The sequence below is a fragment of the Siphateles boraxobius genome, unplaced genomic scaffold, assembly GCF_051911475.1.
Source record: "Siphateles boraxobius isolate OS27281-9 unplaced genomic scaffold, OSU_SipBor_1 2, whole genome shotgun sequence".
In the NCBI taxonomy this organism is placed as follows: domain Eukaryota; kingdom Metazoa; phylum Chordata; class Actinopteri; order Cypriniformes; family Leuciscidae; genus Siphateles; species Siphateles boraxobius.
Window position 1 is genome coordinate 12,365,192 of NW_027508810.1, and position 26,679 is coordinate 12,391,870.

General features: G+C 41.5%; 1 protein-coding gene across 2 annotated transcripts in view; it reads right to left on the reverse strand.

The window, feature by feature from the left end:
- The window catches only part of htr4 (5-hydroxytryptamine receptor 4), a 161,843-nt gene that overhangs the window by 32,631 nt on the left and 102,533 nt on the right, over window positions 1-26,679 (reverse strand). For both annotated transcript variants that reach the window (XM_077235948.1, XM_077235947.1), the window contains exon 6: window positions 24,756-25,312. In XM_077235948.1, coding sequence (XP_077092063.1) covers window positions 24,756-25,312 — 557 coding nt within the window. The remainder of the gene's footprint in view (window positions 1-24,755; window positions 25,313-26,679) is intronic.

Sequence of the window (26,679 nt, forward strand, 5' to 3'; positions counted from 1 at the left end):
AGCAAGCTAGATAGCTAATGTGTGTCAGGTACTCAAGATGGCGGCAGTCAACTGGAAAAAGAGCGGATGACGTAAGAGGTCACATGACTGACATTCATGAATAGGAGGGAGAATTTAAACTGCAAATAGAAGGTTTGAGGATTATATTGGCCATACAGACATTGATGCTTGTCTGTGTTAACTTTCTGACATTTTGATTTGGAAAACATGAACAGCTGAGTGAGAATTTGAAAAGTCTGTCAAAGTACAGTAAGTCTAAAATTCAGAGGGGCCGTTCACACAGGACACATTCTCACATCAGTGTGCGTGGGTTTTCTATGTAAATACACACAAATGGACGTCTTTGACCATTACACAAAGAGTCTTTTGCCATGGATTCCACATTTTTGAGATTGTGTTAAATTAAAAACAGTCATGGATTGCTCTTAATCCGAAGGCCCCTGTATTTTTGTCAGTTCTATTGCCCCTGTCTACCTATTATCACAAGCGTCGTTGTGTGTGAATTACCCTTAAATCAGAACAGACCGAATGTCTTCGTTCAGTTGGGTGGATGTACACTACCACTCATATGTTTGTGGTCAGTAAGTTTATTTATTTATAGATATTTTTTAAAGAAATTAAAATTTTCATTAAGCAAGGATGCATTCAATTGTTCAAAATTGACAGTAAAGACTTTAACATTGTTACAAAATATTTATATTTCAAATAAGAAAAATGGCTTACACTTTACACATTCTGTTGAATATAAGTAACGTTGCATCTAGATGTCTACTAACTCTCATTAAAGTATTAGTAGAGTATTAGGAGTAGAGGTAGGGTTAGTTCAAGTTCAAGTTAGTTTATTTCTAGAGCACATTTAATACCGGCTTTTGGCCGACCAAAGTGCTGTGCAATAATCACAACAAATACACGTTAAACCAACAACATTCCTATCGTCAGTCAAAATATGGTGCATTACAATTAAAATAAAAGTAAAGTAAAAATAAAAATAAAAACAAGTAAATTACACATTGGACGCTAATCCAAACAAATGAGTTTTTTTATCGCTGTTTAAAACACAGACAAAGTGGAAGCCATTTTAAGTTAAATAGGAAGGTTATTCCATAGAGTGGGGCCCACCACTTCAAAAGTTGAATAAGGGTTAATATGATATGCACTTGAAAAGTTACTTATAATCAGTAGATTGTCTGTTGGGGATCATCAAAATAAAGATTTAAAAGATATTAAGCAGAAAGTCTGCTAATATTATGCTAATACTCTAATGAGAGTTAGTAGATATGTAGGTGCAATGTTACTTATAGTCAACAGAATGTGTTAAAGGGACCATGAAAATAAAGTGTTACCAAAATTTTTTTTTCAATAAAATATTAAGCAGCTCAACTGGTTTCAACATTGATAATAATACATGTTTCTTGAGCAGCAAATCAGCATCTGAATGATTTCTGAAGGATCATGTGACACTGAAGACTGGAGCAATGATGCTGAATATACAGCTTTGCATCACAGGAATAAATTACATTTAAAAAAATATATATTAAAATAGAAACCAGTTATTTTAAATTTTAATTATATTTCACAACATTACTGTTTTACTGTATTTTCGTTCAAATAAATGCAGCTTTGGAATAAGAGACTTCTTAAAAAACGGTTGAATAGCTTGAATGCTATAGAAAAAGTTACAAAGTAAATATTGGTATTGGTTAAGGGATTTAAAAAGTCCTAACCCCAAGTTTATACAAGAGTATGAGCTTACAAAAACAAGAATGAAAGATACTGCAAGAAAACAGAGAGAGAAATCTGTTTTACTTAGAAAAAAATCTGTTTCACTGTAACATAATAAAGTTTTATTCTTTGGGGTGTTGTAAATGATGCTGTATTCTAAGTTTATTAGCTGAGAAAGTGTAAGGTTATTTTAATAAATGAAGTTTATAAAGAAACAGGCTATAAACAAACAACAAAAACATGGGCATGACGGTGAACAAATTAGGACAGCTTTGATACGTCACTACTTGCTACTCATGAAAAACAACTAAATGAGGTCAACACTAGACCTTGTGTCAACACACACACACACACACACACACACACACACACACACACACACACACACACACACACACACACACACACACACACACACACACACACACACACACACACACACACACACACACACACAACGAGCGCTACTATATCCCTCAATAACATGAAAAACTTTATCCCACTTGATGCAAAGTAAACATCTCTCAATGAATGAGAACTTGACAGATTGCCATGGCTTTTATGTACCATGTAAACACAGCTCTTTTCCAGGTTTTAAGTAGGTGGCACTTAAAATACACAGTATCTATGGTTTCTCTTGGTTGGCTTCATAATAGGCCCATAACATAAATTACTCAAACACAGATGCTCACAAGGGACCCACGAAAAATTGCATTACTCACTGTGCTGCCTCTCATAAAGGTTACGGATCAACCTTCAATCTCCAAGCTGATGATAAGGACGCCATTCATATATGTGCGCGCTAAAGCAAACAGTGCTGACGCGTAGACTTATAGACCTCTGTAATGAAATCCTAACTCCTGTCCTAACTCCTGTCTTTAAAAAGTCTGGCATCAATAAATAGTGCAAGTCAACTCTCCCTGCAGAAACCTTAAGCGAAGTGTAATAAAAAAGTGATGCACACCGGCAGTATGAATATATGAACTCTGAAGGTGCACTTGTAAATTCCTTCATCTCAAACGTCACATCTTCAGTAAAAACAAAACCAGTTTCAATACACTGTCTTTGCACTGTAAAGGTGGCTATATGGTAGAGATGCAAGACAGAAAAGGCCCATCACAATTCAGTATGCAAATATTGCGGTTACACCTCCTTTTCCGTTAATAATGAATAACTACACAGGAACAAATGAGTAATACTATTAAGAAGGTATGGTAGATTTATGGTCTCACAAAGCCTGTCGAGAGCATGTCTGAGTCTTACTTCACCCTAAAACTGCATGAAATAAAGAAATGCTAAACTGCTACATTTGTTACTGTATTTGTTAACTAATGTTAACTAATGAACCTTATTGTAAAGTGTTACCAAATAAATTATATAAAAATAATTATTAAATAATATATTAAAAATAAGGGCAATATTTAAAACTAATATTTAATGTATTGTGGGGTTATTTTCATGACAATTAAGCACAATTCATTTCTTTTATTAAATTCAAATTTTCACTAAATGAATGTGTAAACTGTTAAGGATACAACTATTTTTTTATATTTAATTGTTAATTGAATTATTGTATATAATACAAATAGCACCATAGTGAAACATTATTGAAACAATTCTAAGAATAATTAAACATTACTGAGAATAATGTGTGTGTGTGTGTGTGTGGGGGGGGGGGGTGGGGGGGGGGGGGGTTGTTGGCACTCGATAGGAAAATGCTGGGACTCATTATGGTAATGAGAATTTGATGGGCTTAATTGTGATGCAAATAAAGTCACAATGCATAAAAATGGTCCTAAAACAGGCTGATATTTTTTTCCTTGGTTGTCTTTTTGGAGGAAATGTGACCAAGGTCAAGGTATTTTCCTAAATCATTTTGATTAATAAATCAGAATCCATAACATGTATTTGCCAAATTTCAGTGAGAGCACAATCCTAGTTTCATAACCACATAGTATAATCATTCACTATAAAAGCCATAGGAGAATGTGGTTAAGTGTGCGCACATTTAATCTAATTTCTTGCAAAGCACCAATCAGAAAAAATAATCAGTAAAAATTACAGGTATTGCTTCATTCTCACTGGGCATTTTGTTTGATCTGGCTGTCAGTCCTTATTTCATTTCGAGGAAGTTTATTTTCAAAAAGTAAAGCACTCGAGGCATGCTGCTCGTCTACGTCCGCACATTGGTAAGAGCTGACATATGTGTTGTGTAGTTTCAGTCTGAGGTTTGTTGAAGAAAACATCCTGTCCCGAGTGGGAGATCGCTCATCCAAGATAACATACGCTTATCATCAAAATCCAGACTCAAGAGCGGGAAAATACTTAATCAAATGCAAAACCAATACGATGGCCTCATTTACGCCGACCCCTTTGTAACTTGTACGACATGTATGAACGATAACGACACAGATGAATGATATTGTTGAAATCACTTATAGAATCCATCTGACTTTAAAGAGCTTGATAATTTATTATTTTCATTATTTTGTACTTTTATAACACAAGATGTGCTTTTCAGTTTTGTAGCTGATTGTGACCAAATACCAAATACTCTTTTTCAAGAGTGCATTCTGTTTACTGCTTAGTGCTTAATACACTGTACTGCACCAACTACCGCAGGGGGGTCTAAATGCCGCTAGTTGAAACAAATTGTAATTTGCACTACTGTCTATTTAAAATAAATAAAAAGAAACCTAGCATTGTGGATTTTTCTTTCCTGTTGTACCAAACTTCTATTGAACCGTGACCCCAATTCTAAGTTACATACCGCACGTGACTTCTGTGTACCGCTATACCTCTAATAATTATCATCACAGTTCCCTTTCAAGGGAACTCGAGCAGCGTCAAGCTGTGGGAACGCCCCTGCGTGTTTGCGTCATGAAGCACGTATGGAATCAGTCCAATGGAGAGACAGAACGTCATAGGCGGGTGACGTCATCGACCAGGAAACTATAAAGCACCCCCAAAAGACAAGCGCGACAGCTTTTATGCATTCAGTAAGTGCTATATGTGGATCTGTCTCAAGTGTTTTTGTCTGTAACTAAGCAGGAGTTTCACTATTTCAAAAAACTATATATATATATTATATTGAGAGACAATGGCGAGCGAACAACAGTTTAGGAAGTGTGTTCCTCCCTGCTCGCGCTATTTAACGGGCGGGGATACACACAGCCTATGTGTTGTTTGTTTGGGAGTGCAGCAGGCCCAGTCAGCTCTTGAGGGGGCTGATTGTGAGCATTGCGAGCGTTTGCCACTTAGAACGCTCCGCTCCCGCCGATTACTCTTTGAGGAGAGTGGTTCGGTTCGCGATCCCCGCGGATCGAGTCCCGCTTCTGCCGAGGCTGAGCGGCGACGTCATTCTGCTGAAGCTGCATCTTCTTTTAAAGCACCACTTTTACCCTCTAAGCCTCTTAGAAGTACATCAGCTTTAGTGGCTAAGGCGTATTCGGCGGCCGGTCAAGCCTCGGCGTGCCTGCACACGATGTCCATCTTGCAGGCTACCAGGCTGACTTATTAAAGGATGTGAGTGACAGTCAAGAGGTCAGCACTGATGTAGTTCGCGAACTGCGTCAGGCTCCAGATTTATCTCTGCGCGCCACCAAGGAGTCAGCCAAGCTAATGGGCCGTACTATGGCAGCCCTGGTGGCCGCAGAGAGACATCTATGGTTGAATCTCTCTGGCATGAAAGAAAAAGACAAAGCTTTTCTTTTGGACGCTCCGCTTTCTCCTCATGGTCTGTTTGGTGACTCAATAAATACCGTCATAGATAGATTTCAGGAAGAGAAAAAACAGTCGGCGGCGTTCCAGAAATTTATGACTCTTAAAATTCATGTCCCCGGTACTGCTGGGCGGGAGCAGTCCAGGCCGTCAGTCAGCTCCTCACATAGGGCACAACAGAAGCAGAGTGTCGCGTCTCGCGCTCCCCCTTCCAAACAGTGGGACCAGACGCGGCACTCCCAGCCGAAGTCTTCTGGCAAAACTGATCTGAGGACAGTTATTATTGCCAAGAAGGCTTCGGCAAAGAAGAAGTCCTGACGCCACAGTCGTTCACCGCATTACACAGTGCCCGCTCTTCCTCGGTGCCCTCAGGAGCCCGTTCTGCCAACCCCGCCTTCATGCCGGGGCACAGACGGTCCCAGCGAGCGCTTTCCCGAGGGACGCTCGCCCCCTCTGAGGGGGGTCTCAGAGCAGTTAAGCCAGCCGTTCCCTGCCGGTGCGCCGTTAAAGGGGCGCTGTGTTTGCTGCTCAAGTTACACCAGAGGCCAGTCTCGAGAGACTGGTACCCTTAGTAGTATTTCTGGCAGAGTGGAAAAGCCTTCCAAAAATATCTCAGTGGGTTCTGCACACAGTAAAAAAGGGTTATGCTATCCAATTCAGGTGTCGTCCACCAAAATTCAGAGGGGTTCTGCCCACAGTGGTGGGCCCCGAGCAGGCTCTGGTAATGGAACAAGAGGTGAAAGCGCTCCTTCAAAAGGAGGCTATAGAACGTGTTCCTCCTCCCAGTTTGGAGTCAGGTTTTTACAGACGATATTTCATCGTACCAAAGAAGGATGGGGGGTTGCGTCCAATTTTAGATCTGCGCCTGTTGAATCTCTCGGTAGGGAAGTTAAAATTCAAGATGCTCACCATCAAGCAGATTGTGTCACAAATCAGATCCGAGGACTGGTTTGTCACGATAGATCTAAAGGACGCGTACTTCCACATTTCCATCCTTCCACAACACAGGAAGTTCCTAAGGTTCGCCTTCGGGGGCGAGGCGTACCAGAACAAGGTTCTTCCATTTGGCCTAGCTTTATCTCCCCGCACTTTCACGAAATGCATGGATGCAGCTTTAGTGCCCCTAAGGCTTCAGGGCATTCGTATCCTCAATTACATCGACGATTGGTTGATTTTAGCTCAGACAGAGCAGATGGGGGTTCGGCATCGAGATGTCGTTCTCGCTCATATCAGAAAGTTGGGGTTGAGGCTGAACGCAAAGAAAAGTGTATTATCTCCTTCTCAGAAGACCACTTTTCTGGGGGTCGTTTGGGATTCGGTCTTGATGCGGGCGCAAATTTCTCCGACCCGCATCGCTTCGATTCTCTCAGGAATGAAACAAGTAAAGCTAGGCCAGCTACTCACTGTAAAACAGTTTCAGAGACTGTTGTGTCTGATGGCAGCAGCGTCCAACGTTATACCTTGCGGCCTGTTGTACATGAGACCACTACAGTGGTGGCTCTGGACCAAGGGATTGCCCCCGAGGGGAAATCCCCTCCGCACGATCAAAGTCACGCGGCGCTGCCTTCGTGCTCTGGTCATGTGGAAAGAAACTTGGTTCCTATCCAAAGGGCCTGTGTTGGGGGCTCTTTGTCGTCGCGTAACGCTAACGACGGTTGCTTCCCTCACAGGGTGGGGGGCGGTCATGAGTGGTCATCCAGCCCAAGGTCTGTGGCAGGACCATCATCTATCATGGCATATAAATTGTCTAGAGATGTTGGCAGTGTTCCAAGCTTTGAAACACTTCCTAGCGGACCTCAGAGGTCATCATGTGCTAGTTCAGTCAGACAACATGTCGGTGGTCTCGTATATAAATCATCAGGGGGGCCTGCGGTCGCGTCCACTTTACAAGTTGGCCCGTCAGATCCTCCTGTGGTCCCAGGGGATATTACGGTCTCTATGAGATATATGTATCTTCCTGGTTATTTGAATGTGGTAGCAGACTCCCTGTCGAGGCAGGGGCCGAGGCCGGGGGAATGGAGACTCCACCCCGAGGTGGTGGAGCTCCTTTGGTTGAGTTTCGGTCGCGCCGAGGTGGACCTATTCGCCTCCAAGGAGACAACGCACTGTCATCTGTGGTTCTCCAACAGTCAGCCAGCCCCTCTGGGGTTGGACGCTCTGGTACAGCCGTGGCCGAGGTCATGTCTGTACGTTTTTTCCCCCGATTGCTCTGCTACCAGGAGTTCTGGAGAGGGTTCGCCAGGACGGTGTCAGCCTACTTCTAGTAGCCCCGTTCCGGCCGGCCCGAGTATGGTTTTGCGGACCTAATATCTCTTCTGGACGGCTCTCCCTTGGAGATTCCGATCAGGAGGGATCTACTCTCTCAGGATGGCGGTACGATATTTCACCCCCGCCCAGAGTTGTGGAAACTGTGGGCTTGGCCTCTGAGGGGGCCCAGCTCATAAATTCTGGTCTCTCAACTGAGGTTGTTGAGACCATCCTTCACTCCAGAGCTCCGTCCAAGAGGAAATTATATTCCCTGAAGTTGAAACGTTTCACTTCTTGGTGTGCAGAACATCGGCAGGACCCAGTTAACGGCCCATTGGGTGCAGTGCTGGAGTTTCTGCAGGAGCGTTTCTCTGCAGGTTTATCCCCCTTCACACTAAAGGTGTATGTGGCGGCACTAGCTGCTTACCATGTCCCTTTCAGTGGAGTTTCTCTTGGGAGACACCCACTTATAACTCGTTTCCTTCGTGGCACTTTGAGGCTGAGGCCTGCAGTCCGTACGAGGGTGCCGACTTGGGATCTGGCCATTGTACTAGAGGGCCTTTCTTTGGCCCCCTTTGAACCTATTGAGGAAGTTTGTGAGAAATTTCTCACGTTTAAATCTCTTTTTCTTCTTGCAATCTCCTCACTTAAGAGAATCGGAGATTGCACCCTCGTGCCTGGAGTTTTCGCCTGGTATGGTCAAGGCTTTTCTATACCTTAGACCAGGTTATGTCCCAAAGGTCCCTACTAATGTTGTTAGACCTACAGTGCTGCAGGCTTTCTGTCCTCCTCGATTTGTGTCGTCAGATCAGGAGAAACTTAACCTTCTCTGCCCGGTTAGGGCGTTAGACGCTTACGTCCACAGAGCTGCCCTGTGGAGGAAATCAGAACAGTTATTTGTGTGCTTTGGGCCACCCAGGAAAGGGTGTCCCGCGTCTAAACAGAGAATGAGCAAGTGGGTGGTTGAGGCCATCTCACTTGCTTATGAGTCGGCTGGTCAGCCTTCACCTTTGGCTGTACGAGCCCACTCTACTAGGAGTATGGCTGCTTCTAAAGCATTGTTGTCAGGAGTATCGCTAAGTGATGTTTGGGATGCACCGCATACATTTGTTAAGTTCTATGAATTGGACTTAAGTTCCACTCCTGGGGCCAGGTGCTCTCGTCCTCTGTGCGCTAGTTCCCACATGACGGTCATTTGCTCCTATGGCGATGTGGGTATTAGCGTTCCCACAGCTTGACGCAGCTCGAGTTCCCTTGAAAGGGAACGTCTCGGTTACGTATGTAACCCTAGTTTCCTGATAGGGAACGAGACGCTGCGTCGTTCTGCCATACTCCCACCAGGCCCGTTAGCGCTTCGTTCAGGCCTATCAGAAGCTGTCGCGCTTGTGTTTTGGGGGTGCTTTATAGTTTCCTGGTCGATGACGTCACCCGCCTATGACGTTCTGTCTCTCCATTGGACTGATTCCATACGTGCTTCATTACGCACACACGCAGGGGCGTTCCCACAGCTTGACGCAGCGTCTCGTTCCCTATCAGGGAACTAGGGTTACATACGTAACCGAGACGTTTTCTTTATAAAGTACTTGGTGTGAAAGGACCTTTGCGCAGTCCATGGCTAAGTCATCAAAAACATAACAGTTTCCCGTCATAAACTCCATGGGTCATACATCAATATTGATGTTACAGGCAAAAACACTGCAAGCTGGATGGTTTTATAGGGGCTGGAGACAATAATTATACCTTTAAAATATGAGGCATGAGTTTGAACTGGCATCAGTGGAAGTGTAATGCTCTATTAGACTGAGTTTTGAGTTTGCTTCTGAACGGCTGATGACGTGCACAAAAGCCAACTGTCATCGGCACTGGCTGTGTGTTGTGCCGTGAAATGCACCTCCATCATTGCAGGCAGGACTCACTCACACAGACATGCATGTAATCTGTCTCTCACTGAAACTCATATATCACTGCAGCTCAAGCGCAGCTAACGCATAAAACTGCTGTTGGTTTTAGTAACACCACCCGGGTGTTATGTAGCTAAATTTTGCTTCGCACGCACACTGTGTGCTAAAGTTTGCACAGGGCAAAGCTTCTCACAACCAAAACCTAATTAGCTGCCTTGCTGTTTAAGATTTAGAGCATTGCTCCCTGAAGCGCATGGGAGATACAGCTGATACCAATTGAGTTTAACAATAGCATAATGCTAAGCTAACAACTCTACAATTATCCGACCCACCTTTCTACAGTATGACTTAAAAGGCTGTCTAGATAGGAAGAGCACTAGGTTTTAGTGTAATCTACAAGCAACACTTCTGTTAAAATCAATGCATCACAAACTTGTAGTTTAAACAGCTCTGTTGTTTTAGATTGGTCTAGTTTTGTTATCTAGATGGGGTGTCAGGGTGAGGAAAGGACTAATCTTTCAGCAAGAAGAACAGACTGTCACTGAAATGTGCTGACTGTTTCATTGTGATGTGCCCTATGAGACGTTTGAACGATTGATATCTCAAGTGAATACCAGCAGACTGTGCCGAGGCTCGTGTGTAATATGTAGGTTTCATGCCTCCCCAGACCTCATTTCAGATACAGCTCAATGCCCTCATCTCTCACAAACCACTAATGTGTTCAGTGCATAATGAGTTTATGGGTCAATGACAAATAAGGATGTCTAGGATGCTGGGAAGGTGAACTCCTTGAAAAATATCCCTAGTGTGTGCTAGGTTATTAGGAATTTAATCCTTTTTTAATATTGGTTTCATTGGTACATTTTTCAAAAGCATCTGTATCATTTTCAAATAAAAAAAACAAAACATACTGTATTTATTTCCTGACGACTACACAATATATATATTAGAAATATAAAACTTAATACATTAGATAATACATATAGTAAATATTATAAATAATTAAAAATGATTAATAAATAATTAATCCACCTGACTAAATAATCCCATGGAAAATTAAAAATCAATCTAAAATCAAACCACACTGACTATGATTTGGCAGACAATCACAGTTAATCATCTTGATTATTTATATGTAATATTGATATATAGATAAATCATATTAATATATAGAAATATTAATATGAATTATTAATGTAATATTTGAAGAAAAACTGCTTCAATTCATATTTTTAAAGAAGTTATAATAATATCATGGCAAACTACTAATGCTAAAATTTTGTTTTCAGGAATTTCAGTATTTTATGAGATTTTCTTTTACACCACTTAGACATTTTTAAGTTTTAAGGCCATTTGCAAATAAGGCCATATTAAGGCGTGTAAACCATTGTTGGTGAGTGTAATGTTTTATGTTTCAAGTTTAGTAAAGTCAAGCCAATTCACGCTTTGTCAAGTCTTCTGCTGATTTTGTATCTGTTAAGTTTTCAATAAAACTGCACATGGGTGCAAATCAACTCACCTTCAGTGGACTGTGTTACACATACTTTAATTCAGAAATTGAAAACATGCTCATCATAAAAGATGACTGGGTTACACTTTATTTTAAGGTGTCATTGTTGCAGTGTAGTTATATATTTAAGTACTGAGTAATATTAAGCAACTACATGCACTTGGGTTAAGGTAGGATTGGGATTTGGTTGAGGTTTAGTTGCATGTAATTATGCATAATTTACTGTTGTTACTATGGTAAGTACATGTAACATATGTAACAAGGACACTGTAAAATAAAGTGTTACCGATGACTGTATTCAAGCCACTGTCTGTATGAATTTCATTGAATAATCCAGACGAAAACAAAATGATTTTCGCATCATTGACTCATATATAGCTCTGCAAGTTTATTTTAGGGATGGATTTTGATGCAGTCTGTCAGAAATGATTGGGCTTGCTCATTAAGCCAACCATAACTTTCACATATAATTCTTAATAGGGTTGATTTATGACATGCTGTACGAGCCAGAGACCTCAGCCCAACACAAACAAACCTCTCAGAGCAGCAGACATCACATTCACTTCTCCGCCTGGCCTCCATTAAATCACCCACACAGAAGTTGCCATTTATTTTGAATCAGGTGTATGTGCTCTTGTCCTGAGAGAGTCATACTGAAAGAACAATTAAGAATCCACTAGATCAAAAAATAGTGCTGATGTTAGATCAGGACCCTGGAGCATTTCTAGGCATCCATGACTCTGCATTTTTACTAAATCAAGTTTCTAAAGCAAGTGCTGCTAACTCAGTGAATATTTCTGCTTTGCATGTGCTTCAATTCAAATTTAATCAAATTTAAGGTGAATAACACAACAGGGAAAAATGTTTTGTTGAAAACTTTTCACAACAATTTGAAGTGAATAGCTGATCTGTGCGTTTGGGATCCTTTACAATTGTAGTGTGTACTCTCTGCACCAAAACTGAACATTAAAAATAATGATATATATTAGGATTTACAAACGAAACCCTGCTATTATTCTATGATAGCTCAAGGGACAAGCATTAAACAGAGGTCATTAATGCCTGAACTACATCGCTACTGATTATTAATTAAAGTAATGCATCTGATGCCAGTTATAAGACGGATGCATTAAACACTCCACAAAACAAATTAGAGTCTTAATGTATGCATACTTATATATAATACGGATGTTTTACATCTTCACAGGGGAAGTAATATACAATATAGAGTCTTAATGTATGCATACATACAGTATACATAATAAATACAGATGTTTTACATCTTCACAGGGGAAGTAATATGCAATACACTATAGCCTACAGACAATTAATTTTATTGTCTAGTACACTGCAAAAACATTCAGTGCCTTTTAATCAATAATAACACACACACACACACACACACACACACACACACACACACACACACACACACACACACACACACACACACACACACACACACACACACACACACACACACACACACACACACACACACACACACACACACACACACACAGCATGGATTTTTAAACCAAATTTCTTGGATACATAATTTGATATGTAAGTCTTAAAGTCAAATAATCAGATATTACAACACACTTTAATTTGGTGGACAAATGTTTAATAATAATAATAGGCCTGCTGTAATCTCGGGGCTGTAATAAAATATAAAAAAATTTTTTTAAAACATAAATTAAAACTGCTGATTTTAAGATGTAGAAGAGATGTTTTAAAGTCACAGTCTGTATTAATTTTTTATCCATTTTAAATAAATGAATAGATCAAGGCGAAACAAAAATGAGAATTACGTCAATGACCCATTTACCTTAAAGTGCTGACCTTTATCAGCAATAATTTCCTGACAAGACCTGAATCCACGCTTGCCGCTGCTAATTTGAACCTCTAAGACATTCAGACAGAACCCAGAGGAGTCTTCATTGCCCTGATGAGTTTAAGATCTCCATGTTGAGCTGCGGGTGAATTACTAAATAATTAAGATGGAGGACAGCAGGCCTGTGTTTAGATCTGTGTCGTCTGTGTTAATCTGCCTGGATCCCTAAACTCATTTGCCTGTCCCACAGCTCCTGCCTCCAGCGTCTCCGGCAGAGCCCCTGTGATCCCAACATACTTCACTCCAATGTTTATCAGCCAGATTAACATGCTGACAGCCCCACCATTTGGAAACAGTTCCACGATTTATGTCCCGGGCAGGTTTCCAAAGGGCTGTGAAAAACAAAGAGCGGTAGGACATACTAAAGAGACGTTACAGTCATTTGCACAGCCCGATCTGGACCCGTTTTCAGTGGGACATGTTTAGACAACAACTTCTGTGGTGGAGAGGCCTTTGAAGACTTTCAAACATCTGTGGGTTCGTTGTTCAAGCTGGGTGAACAGCCAGTGTCTCTGATCTTGTGTGTTTGTATACTGTGGAGGTCTGGAAGGCTATATTAATATCTTGGGTTTTAACATTGATAGTGAACAAGGAAACGGTCCTGCTACCTGTATTAGTTAAGTATGAAAAAATTACTCTGTCACAGCAGTTGATATAAGTTGGACAGCTTTAATTGTTTAGATAAGGTGCACTAATGATTTCTGTATATAACCATAATAGATGACGTTTGGACTCGTTTGGGAGAGAATAAAAGCTGTTAAGTTCACACGTCTTCACCAGTTAAAGCAAACATCAGGTTTGCATTGTTTGTAGCTGATGAAGCAACTGAAGCACAGCTGCTTATACATGAAGATGGATTTGATGAACAAGTAATCCAAATATATGTATTTCTAACTCAAAAATCTACTTTTGATTCATTTTTAGTTTAATAACAGCATAAAGAAATATGGTGAATCATTTTAATACTATTATGTATATTAATAACATGTATTTGTTTAAGTGCTTGCACCTTTAATGTATCGAAGCTGAGAATGCAAAAAAATAAAATAAAAATAAGAATAGACAAGGAGAAAAAAAAGCAGTAAATTGGGACATAAGGCCTGTGACATGGAAATGACAGTGACATGCCACTCTGTAATTACTGTCCCTATAAGGCCCACACTGTTGACAGCGTAGTGTCTCATTCCCATGAATCATTTGGTTTGAGTGGTCACTGAGAGACCTGAAGCAGAAAGGACATTGGACACTGTCAAAACACATTATTCTGACCATGTCCAACTAGGTGTCACAGATAAGGGAAATAGCAAATGGCTTTTCTAAACCTTTTGTAAACCTGAACGATGAAATTAACCAAATGAAATGAGTTTATTTCACTCAAATATTGTATCACTCAAATATCACTCATTGTACTTTTTAGAAAGATAAGGGAACTCAATAACTGATTGTATTAAGCTGACTATTAACTTAAACAATAAACTTGGAGTTTGTTAACTTAAAAAACTGATTGACTCAACTTTTTTGAGTTCCCTTTCAAGGGAATTTCGAGCTGCGTCGAACGCTGCGAGAACGCCCCTGCGTTGTGCGTCATGAAGCACGTATGGAATCAGCCCAATGGAGAGATGGAACGTCATAGGCGGTTGATGTCATCGACCAGGAAACTATAAAGCACCCCAAAAACAGAAGCACATCAGCTTCTGTGCCTTCAGTCGCGCTATATGTGAATCTGTCCCTGTGTAAATATTGTCTGTCATTACATAACCTGCACCACACAAACAATTTATATATATATGGGAGAGTTATGGCGAACGAACAGCAGTTTAGGAAGTGTGTCCCTCCCTGCTCGCGGTATCTAACGAGTGGGGATACACACGTTCTTTGTGTTGTTTGTTTGGGAGTGCAGCATGCCCAGTCAGCTCTCGAGGGAGCTGATTGTGAGCATTGCGAGCGTCTGCCACTAAGGACGCTCCGCTCCCGCCGGGCGCACTTTGAGAAGGGCTGAGCGGCGGCGCTTATCGTGGGGATCGCAGATGGATCTCTCAGCGGGGTTAGAGACGGGCTCTGCCCTATCTCTCCCTTCACCTGTGAGATCCAGTGCCTCAGTCCCGGGTTTGGAAGCACGCGCTGCGGTTTCTTCCGCTCAGGCTGAGGCACCAGTACTGCAACTATCCAGTTCCGATGAGCTGGATGTTGTTAGTATTGGGGGAGATGTGGAGGATTCGCCACCTTACACTCCCGAAAGTGACGAGCAAGTGGAGGTATTAACAAGAGCTGTAGAAAAACTCAGCATTGAATGGCCAGTGACTAGACAAGAGTCTGTTTCTAAATCAAAATTAGATGAGAGATTTTTGCTGTCACGAGTGCAACCTCCATGCCGGTGCCACACTGAGGTGTCGATATCGTGGAGAAAACCGGTGTCATATAGAGTGTTTAGTCCCCAGACTTCAACATATTCAAATATTGTGGGGGGAAAATCACACGGTTATGGTGCTATGCCTCGCGTGGAAGAGACGCTAGCTAGCCATCTCCCCTCCGAGGCTGCATCATCTTTTAAGGCACCGGCATTACCCACCAAGCCTCTAAGAAATACCTCGGCTTTGGTGGGTAAAGCGTATTTGGCGGCAGGTCAGGCTGCGTCATGTCTGCACACTATGTCCATCTTGCAGGCATACCGGGCTGACCTGCTGAGGGACGTGAGTGAGAGTGAGGAGGTCGGTGCTGATGTAGTTCGTGAACTGCGTCAGGCTGCTGATTTATCCCTGCGTGCCACCAGAGAGTCGGCCAAGGTAGTGGGTCGATCTATGGCAGCCCTGGTGGCCGCAGAAAGACATTTGTGGTTGAATCAGACAAATATAAAAGAAAAAGAAAAAGCTTTCCTTTTAGACGCTCCTCTCTCCCCCCTGGGTATATTTGGTGATGCTGTGAATTCTGTGATTGATAAATTCCAGGAGGAGAAAAAGCAAAAAGCAGCTTTGAAGAAATGTCTCCCTTTAAAAGTTCACATCCCTGGACCTGCTGGGCGGGAGCAGCCCCGGCCGTCTGCGAGCTCATCACATAGGGCGCAGCAGAAGCAGAGGGTCGCGTCTCGTGCTCCCCCTGCTGGACAGTGGGCTCAGCCGCGGCACTCTCAGCCGAAACCTTCCAGTTATAGAAATTATCTGAGGACAGTTATATTAGCTAAGAAGGCTTCGGCTAAGAAGGCAGAAAGGTGTTCACCTCTTTTTACGGTGCCCATTCTTCCTCTGTGCCCTCAGGGGCCCGTTCTGCCAACCCCGCCTTCATGCCGGGGCGCAGACGGTCCCAGCGAGCGTTTTCCCGAGGGACGCTCGCTCCCTCTGAGGAGGGTCTCAGAGCAGTTAAACTAGTTGTTCCCTGCCGGTGCGCCGTTACAGGGCGCTGCATTTGCTGCTCAAGTTACACCAGAGGCCAGTCTCGAGAGACTGGTACCCTTAGTAGAATTTCTGGCAGAGTGGAAAAGCCTTCCAAAAATATCTCATTGGGTCCTGCAGACAGTAAAAAAGGGTTATGCTATCCAATTCAGGTGTCGTCCACCAAAATTCAGAGGGGTTCTGCCCACAGTGGTGGAGCCCGAGCAGGCTCTGTTAATGGAACAAGAGGTGAAAACGCTCCTTCAAAAGGAGGCTATAGAACGGGTTCCTCCTCCCAGTTTGGAGTCAGGTTATTACAGCCGATATTTCATCGTTCCAAAGAAGGATGGGGGGTTGCGTCCAATTTTAGACCTGCGCCTATTGTATCGCTCGGTAGGGAAGCTAAAATTCAAGATGCTCACTATCAAGCAGATCGTGTCACAAATCAGATCCGAGGACTGGTTTGTCACGATAGATCTAAAGGACGCGTACTTCTACATTTCCATCCTTCCACAACACAGGAAGTTCCTGAGGTTTTCGCCTGGCATGGTTAAGGCTTTTCTGCATCCTAGACCAGGTTACGTTCCCAAGGTCCCTACTAATGTTGTTAGAACTACAGTTCTGCAGGCTTTCTGTCCTCCTCCATTTTTGTCGTCAGACCAGGAGAAACTTAATTTACTCTGCCCTGTTAGGGCGTTAGATGCTTATGTCCACAGAGCTGCCCTGTGGAGGAAATCAGAACAATTATTTGTGTGCTTTGGGCCACCTAGGAAAGGGTGTCCCGCGTCTAAACAAAGAATGAGCAAGTGGGTGGTCGAGGCCATCTCACTTGCTTATGAGTCGGCTGGCCAGCCTTCACCTTTGGCTGTACGAGCCCACTCTACCAGGAGTATGGCTGCTTCTGAAGCTTTATTGTCAGGAGTTTCCTTGAGTGATGTTTGTGATTCAGCTGGATGGTCTTCACCGCATACTTTTATTAAGTTCTATGACCTAGACTTAAACTCTACCCCTGGGGCACAGGTGCTCTCGTCCTCTGTGCGCTAGTTCTCACATGACGGTCACTTGGTCCTATGGCGACGTGGGTATTCGCTTTCCCGCAGCGTTCCACGCAGCTCGAAGTTCCCTTGAAAGGGAACGTCTCAGTTACGTATGTAACCCTAGTTCCCTGATAGGGAACGAGACGCTGCGTCGTTCCGCCATACTCCCGGCATTCCCGTTAGCGCTTCCTTCAGGCCTATCAGAAGCTGATGCGCTTGTGTTTTTGGGGTGGTTTATAGTTTCCTGGTCGATGACGTCACCCGCCTATGACGTTCCATCTCTCCATTGGGCTGATTCCATACGTGCTTCATGACGCACAATGCAGGGGCGTTCCCGCAGCGTTCGATGCAGCGTCTCGTTCCCTATCAGGGAACTAGGGTTACATACGTAACCGAGACGTTCTGCCAACTTATAAGGGTTTACAGTTTACATATTGGAAAAAAATATTCTGCAAGAAAATTAAGGCTGTTTTAGAACCATTAAGATTCAAGACAATAAAGCAAATTTACCCCCAAATAATTATCATCACTGTAAGAGAGAGAGAGAGAGAGAGAGAGAGAGAGAGAGAGAGAGAGAGAGAGAGAGAGAGAGAGAGAGAGAGAGAGAGAGAGAGAGAGAGAGAGAGAGAGAGAGAGAGAGAAAATCCATCTATGACTCCGGTCATGAATCCATCTATGACTCCGGTCATATTTAAGGTTAGCTCTTCATTCATTCTTGATAAGTTCATGTGTTCACTTATCATTAGTTCATGTTGAAGTAAGTATTAATCAAGGCATTAGTAAATGCTTATTCATGTAAAGTGCTTATTCATGTTACCATTATCATTATCTTTTTATACATTAGAGTTGGCTAATACAAATTACATACAGAAATGCACTTAATTGTAATGAAAATAGTCAAATACAAATAAAAACTTAAAAGAGCTTCATTAATTTAAATGAAACATGTATCTTGTCAGTTTTTGGATTAATCCGTGTGGAGTGTTACATCTGCTGACTGAATTCTATTTTTGTCTAAGAACAACTTCCATTTCACTCGTCCTCTTTACAATGCAGAAACTAAATGATAGATTAACAAATGCATTATGGCTACCCCCCTATGCCAAAGTATCGTGTGAGATGGCCAAACACAAAGACATTGTCTAAATGGAGTTAATCCATTGGAGTCTCCATGGAAACAAAATCCACAGATCTCTTTTGATGAAGTGATTTAAAAGACTTGCAACATATGATTAGAATGAAAAGAGACAGGACACCAGTATTCACAGTGTGCTCATTATTACCACAACTGCAAGAAACAGTCAGAACTGTAAGGAGAAGGCAAAGCTGAAACAGCTTCAAATTCAACTTTGGTCCTGTGGACTTGGACCTTCTTTTATTTTTTATTATAATTTTTTCTAAAACTGTGACAAATACTCACAGTAGACATTGAAGTTTTTTTTTAAATGACCACTCTATTTCATAATTTGCAGAAAATTAAATATAAGAGAATCTGTAGCATTGTGTAACAAACATGGCAAACAGAGCAGGACTGATCTTTATAAAGCTGTTGACAGAGTATCAGAATATTTTCATTTGGCCTCTTCCCAGCAGGCCTACCACTAAATGTCACCAACAAACAGTGCATAAAAGCACTCAAAAATGCCAAGCTCTAACTATAAATTATTGAAAAAATAAATCATTCATCTATTATTGATTACAGTATTGCTTTTGCTTTCTTTTCACTGCTTTGAATTGTGACTTAGTAAAATGTAAGCTTGTTTCCACCACGGAATAAAAATTGGAAAAAAATATTTTTTTCTGACTTTTATTCTCTTTAAGTGTGAGATATAAACTCGCGAGAAAAAAAGTCAGAATTGCGAGTTATAAAGTCAGAATTGCAAAATATAAACGTGCAATTGCCAGAAAAAAGTCAGAATTGTGAAATAAAAAGTTGAAATTTTCTTAATAATTTTGTTTTTATTGTGTGGTGGAAACAAACTTACATATAATAAGGTTCAAGTGCTGCGTTGCAAAATTCAGATCCAGGTGGTCTATTTAAAGGACAAGTTCAGTATTTTACTAGGGATGTAACGATTCACTCAACTCACGATGCGATACGATTCACGATACTGGTTTCACGATGCAATTTTCTCACAATTTTTTTAACAAGTGATTAATTTAAGAAATTATAAATGAAAAAGTGTCCCTTTTATTATTTCTCAGACAAAATGCTGCACATTTCTTTTTCATTTTGAAATATATTTGTCAAATAAAAAAACTACATTGAAATAAAAAAAAAAAATCCCTTCAAGGTTGTTTCAACTCAGTCTTTCTGTCTGTCTGGTCAAGAGGGTGGACGGTACCTTCCCACACTAAGTAAAAGACTATGTAAAATTGGCTCACACAAGCTCAAGTTCCATGAATTAAGTGAAAACACTCGCTAGCTTCGCGCCAGTGTGTGCTTGCTGCTATTGTGCCTGTAAAGCGAGGTTCACAACTTCACAGTAGGCTACAGTAAACGCCCCTGCTTAAAACGTGTATCGCGATTCGTTTAACATTTCAACCGACTTGAATCATCACACATTTTTATCGATTTTCAACCGGTTGCAAGTGTATCGTTACATACCTATATTTTACACTTAAAACCCTGTTTTAAGATTGTTTCTGATGAAATAGAACGGTTAAGATTGAAATTTGGACAAATGCTGCTGTCCCGAGAATTTTCAGTTTCTGTGTTAGCACCCAACCGAACACCCGCCACATACACAATGGTTTCATAGGGGCACTGGAACAATATCATTCATAAAACGCATTAAACTTTAGTTTACAAAGACGTGAAACTCACCGAGTGGTCTGGGGTGTTCACTGATATGCTCACACAAAAATCGCTGCAAAAGATGCTTTCCAACAGGTGTTTTACCATTCGTTTTAAAACTGTGGACCTATTTTTCCAAACGCCTCACAACCGGACATTCTTCCGTTGAGAGCTTGAATAATAGACTCTCCAGCCCAGTTGGTGGCGATAATGCACCTTTGCCAATGTTTGGATAGCGTTGCCTACTGCATAAGACTACAGAAAGAATACAAACAACCCCGTTTCCGTTTCCGGCGGGGGAGTAATACTGTACCTCACAGAACATCCAATACAAGTCAATGGAGTTGGACAAAAACTACGATAAAACCAGTTGGAAAGCATCTTTTGCAGCGATTTTTGTGGGAGCATATCAGTTCACACCCCAGACCACTCGGTGAGTTTCACGTCTTTGTAAACAAAAGTTTAATGCGTTTTATGAATGATTCTTCCAGTGCCCCTATGAAACCATTGTGGAGGTGGGGTGGGTGGGGGGGGGGGGGGGGTGCTAACACAGAAACCGAAAATTCTTGGGACAGCAGCATTTGTCCAAATTTCAATCTTAACCATTCTATTTCATCAGAAACAATCTTAAAACAGGGCTTTAAGTGTAAAATACCAAACTTGTCCTTTAAATCATCTGATAATAGATCTTTGTGAGCATTTAAATACATGTAAATGAATGTGATCATCACATTGTAACCAGGAAGTTCATATTCTACTAGCTGTAATGAAGGGGTATATAGAGCACATGCAGGTGAACATGATTTCACCAAGTACAACAGTTTCCTGGATTGATATCCTTGTTTATCCGGGAACAACATTCCAATCAACCAATCCTATCATTTGAGGGACAAGTTTACAGTTTATGTCAAGCTTAGGCTAACAACCAGGGTTAGGTGATTCTACATCAGTGTTATTCACCTATCATTTCCCTCTGATTTTAGAGATAGCTTATGGGTAGGATTAGGTTTAAGGATAGAAATATGGTTTGGGCAGCATTTTCAGACAAGAATGTTACTTGGCAAAATCACAGTGACACAATATGCAAGATAGCCATATGTCATAAAAAGAAAAGAATGTGTCACTGCACTGCTCTGGTCTGCTGTAAAATATGTGCTCTACCCATAGGAAAAAAATAATATTTGAAATGAAAAATGGTCAGTTGCTCCCACACTGCCACTATGTATGCTCCTCAACAACACAATTTACATAATATTAATGTATTTTATTTTATGGCCTTCATTCAGCATATTGTACATCTTTCTTTCATGTCTGGTTGCATTAATAACAACTTACATCCTTGCATTCTAGATTTCCCTTGAGGGATTTGACCAGCTGTCTTAAAACTTTAATTTTTGCTGTATCAACAATAGCATGCTACATTGTGGTTAGAGCCAGAGGGAGATCCCTCCACAGACCCCTCACAGCGAAAAGCATATTTTGCTCCTCTCATTCTCTGATCTACACATCATCTCTATCAGAGAAGTCACCACCAACATGCCACCGACATTGTAACCTAAATTACTACAGGAAAGTTTCAAGGGTCAAATCATGACAGATCAAAAAGTCCTTGACCGTTTGAGATAAAACAGTTTGTTGAATTATGAAAACATAATGTAAGTAACTAAATGAGCTCCTACTTCAGAGTAGGGTCTAAACCAGTGCTATAAGAACTACCAGTGACGTTAGTGTACGCTGATTAGCCGAATGCATGGAAAATACCAGCTAGCTAGCGACATAGGGCATAAACCACACGGCAAACACTAACAATTTTTCATATACTGTCTACTTTCTCTGTATAACAGTACTATCTAATAATGTACTGTATTAGACAGGACTGTTAAACAGGTCGTAAACTAATGAAGACAGAGAATGGGAGCACTGTGAGCTCAGGGTCTGGCGTTCTCAGCACCGTCAAAATAAATGTCTGCCGCACCGTCAAAATAAAAGTTACAACAACAAGCACGGCTTACGTCACTTCAGACTTCCTACTGGCGGTGCGAATGCAACCAGGAAAACGTCTCTTGGGGAACTATTAATTCTCGGGGAACCACCCTGGTGGCTAGTTCCTAGAACTACCCAGTGCAAAAGCCACTACTAATACCTTTTGAAAGGCTACTGACCGAGTGACAACTTTTGTACCTTTTCTTTTCTGAGGTTTTTTTTTATTTTTTATAAGATTAAGCACTAAGATTAAAAAGCAACCCTCATTAAAATGACTGACCAAATTTACACATCATTCCTGCCAAGTAAAACCCAATAGCATAAATATTATTACCATGACAGCAGAAGCATTTATTAATTCATTAAAAGCACAGCAGAAGCTACAGTCAGTGAGAGAAAATAGTCATGTAAACTGTTCTTTGGTTCCAAAAAATGTCAGAAATGGAACTCTGCAAAATATAAATATTTTTTGAAATAAAATACAAATCCTTTAAGACATATTGTATAACTGCATAAAACAGCAAAGGTTTTTATGAGACAAGACAAAGTTTTGTGATAAAGTATATGGATGAACAACACACATAGTGGGATATACAATCTTTTTTAATTTTTTCGCCAAAATATTGCAGGACAGAAAAGCTCCTTTTTAGTGAAACAATAACCCTTCTCTGTCAAAATGTTTCTGAGAATAGTTTAAAAATAAAGCAGATGGAGAGCAAGAGTTTTAAGAGTTCTAGCAGACGTGCTGTCTAACTGAGATGAACAAAGTTCGGGTTTATGTTCCCATGACACATAACAGCAGAAGCTACAATATACAGATGTTCATGCTGTGCTGTTTTCTGAGTAAATGTTGTTAGGTCAAGAGGTGAGCAAACTAGAAATGCCTGATGAAGTAGTAGAAAACTACACCTGACAGTGTATGTGATAGGTGTACACAGCAAGACATGGACTTATTCTTTCCTCCAAGAATGTCTACAAATGACCACCACAAGGCAAATACAAGCCAATGTGGGGGGCATTGTTGTAGGCTACTGTATCACGTGCCGTTTGAGCTGACGCGCTACAGTGATCTGTCCCATTTAAAAGCGCCTCAACGTTGGAAATATTGACAGAATCAGCTGAGAATTTGTTCCATATTAAAAGTAACCTTCTCTGCCTAGTCTGTCGGTGTCAGTGTCCTCTTTGTCCGCGATTTTTCTCTGCGAGAGAAAATGCAGTGGTCCAATCAGTAGTTAAGAGCCTGAACTTGCTTATAGTAATTCGGAAATTAGTGCACATGAGTGAAAAAAAATACAGCACAGAAGAATGTCTAATTTAGCGTGAGATTTCTTTGTTGAGCGTGAGACCGTGAGATTGAGGCTGAATGCGTGAGTGTCACGCCAGATGCGTGAGAGTTGGCAACCCTGCTTTAAGGTTGATTTCACACTTTGATTGCTTGGTCCGAACCTGAGTTTGATTGCTCCCTCTCCTTTGTCCTCACTGGATTGTGTTCACACTGTATTTTTTGTGGGGTTCAAACCGCTTCCGTCATCAAAGCGGCAGCTGTTTACACCTTTTGCTAGGTATCAAGGCACAGGGGAAGGTGGCAAAATGCATAGCGTAGCTCGCCTCACTTTTATATTTTGGTTTTTGAAACCTTTGGTTTTGTTTCTAAAGTGTCATTTATCTGCCATGAATGCACTGCAAATGTTCTAATAACAAAAGGAGTCAATTTCTGCTAAAGGCAAACCGAAATTAGATATACATTCTCTCTGCATGCAGTGCATCAGTCCCAGTGTTACAGAAACATACGTTCATTTCCACAATGTAGTATGGTTGCATTCATATCAGCATCAAACCGTACCAGACATCATATGAACCGTACCCCAGACCTTTTTAAATTGGGGTACAGTTCGGAAAACAGTGTTCACATCAACCAAACAAACCCAGGTAAGCACCAAAAGTGCTAGTGTGAAAGCCCTCTAAATCAAAGAAAGATTATGGACCAGGCATTTTTTGTCTTTTGTTACTGATTGGATTTTAAGATGTGGCTGTTTAAATACATAAAAAATGAATGCGAGCTTGCAGTTTATTATGGTTGGGGTTTAAGCAGACTAAATGATTGGAGAAGTCCTTCATATGTCAAAAGAGAGAAGTCAGTCATTCTCACAAAACGATTGACCTTTTGATTAAACATTAATAAACAATTACAAAAAAAGAAACATAGTCCTGGACCTACTGTTCACAATAATATCTATAAAATGCATTTACAAAATAGATAGGGCAGAAACAATTTCAAGCAAACTTAAATTTAGTCAATATTTCGTCATGTCATATTCATTAATTTTAGTAAATTTTTCTCTGAATTGACTAAAATTATTTTTGTATTTATGGACAAGACAGCTTTTTTGTCTTGTCTACGTTATTATATCGAAAGAAAATACCCTTTTAACAGACATTTTTGTCAGTATTTTGTTGATGAGATGTTTGATGACCTTGGTTCCTGACCATAATCTGTCCTTTTTCCAAGTGTACATGTTACCAGAGCCACCTTAGAAAGGAGAGAACAAGGGAAATATCATTCTTGTCTCACTTACTTCAGGACGTGTGTAGAGCCGTTGATCTGCGTGGCCGTACAGGTCGTTCCAGGGCCTAGGATAGAAGGTCGGCGGTAGCGTTTGTGTCCGCAGCAGAGAATGATGAGGAAGGCACGACGGAAGGACTTGTTGAGGAAGGCGTAGAGGATGGGGTTGAGCATGGAGTTGATGTAGCCCAGCCAGAGGCAGGCGGCCCACAGCTGCTCAGGAACACTGTAATCTATGAAGGGGTCCACCACGTTCGTGATGAAGAAAGGGGCCCAGCAAAGGCAGAAGCAGCCCATGATGATACACAGAGTCTTGGCCGCCTTGGTCTCGGTACGCATGCGGTGGTTGCGTTGGTGGGCTGCGCTGTCTGCGTTCCCTGCTCCTCCGGCCCGCTGCAGCATACTGATCTGTCGGGCGTGTGCCCGCGCTGTGACGTAGATGCGTTGGTACGCCAACACCATTAGAATGAGCGGTACGTAGAAGGCCACGACTGAGCAGGTCAGAGCGTATGGCTTGTTCACCATGAACACACACACCGTGGAGTTGCCGGAGAACTTCCGCTTCTCTATCTGTCAAGAAGATGTTAACATATTCAGCTTACGTAACACAAAATAATGTACACTCTAAAAATTACAGGTTCCAAAAGGGTGTTTTCAATGTGATGCCCTAGAAGAACCATTTTTCTTTTCTGAAGAACCTTTAAAAAATAAAAACGTTTTCCCACTATGAAGTAGACACCTTCTTTGCAACGGAAAGTTAACATGGATGTTAAAGATTCTTTATGGAACTATAGATGCCAATGAAGAAGCATTATTTTTAAAGCTAAAGACTACTTGAGACTGCACCGCCAGACACGGATCAACATTGACAGTCACCAGATCACAATACATAATTTCTCAGACATTTCAAGACCAATTCAATGTTCAATCAGCGAAAACAAGCATCGACCAATGCCAACAGATGCTGTCAAGGGTAACACACTAATTGACAAAACCTGACAAACGTGTCTGTTGGTGCAGTGTGAATTGGCCTTAAGAGTTAAGGAAATTATTTTACTAGGTTTCTAGCACTCCCTCTGTGTCCGTTCATTATTTACCATTACCATTAGGTTGGGCCGGTATATCTTTGGCTTCAGGGGACAGTAATTTGAGGAGACCTTTTAAAGGAGAACTCCGGGCAATTTTTAAGTTAATCTTGATCGTTAGACCTTTGTGAGTACTGACTATAGAAAAAAAACGAACCGGATTGGTGCTTGCTACGCGGAGCTGCGACTGCGAATGCCCAGAGCTCCCCCTCAGCTAAAACGGCAGCTATGGGGGCATGGACATAAAGAGCGTTTTTGAGCCTCTAAACAGACAAAAAATGCAATTAAAATGTCTTTCCAACATGAACAGGGACCCTACATGTGAACAAGATGCGTTTAGCAACTTAGCCATTGTTTCAACTCACCTAAATAGTCTTTTAGACGGCGAGCTGTAGTCTCGCGCTGCAGTCCCATGCTGTAGCCGGAAAAGGTAAACAATGTCCAGGTGGGAGGAGCGTTGATCATGTGCGACGAGTCTTCGTACATGGAATGGCATTTTTCTTCAAACGGCCCCGCTGTGTTGAGTGTGTGTAGTCATCCTTGTCAAAGTGTTCACTGCAAATGCGGTAATCTTTAGCGCGTAGTTCTTCTACGGGAGTTTGCACATCAAGTTGAAGTACAACTAGCCACAACTGCAGAATCTCGAGGTCATGGAAAGGAAGACGATGAAAATTTAAGCTCTTATATTTTTGCATTCTGTTGCCACAATTCGGAAAGGCACAAACACGAACCATTTCTTCTTCACTTGTAAGCAACTCTGATCATAAGTCGTCGCACATGATCAACGCTCCTCCCACCTGGACATTGTTTACCTTTTCCGGCTACAGCACGGGACTGCAGCGCGAGACTACA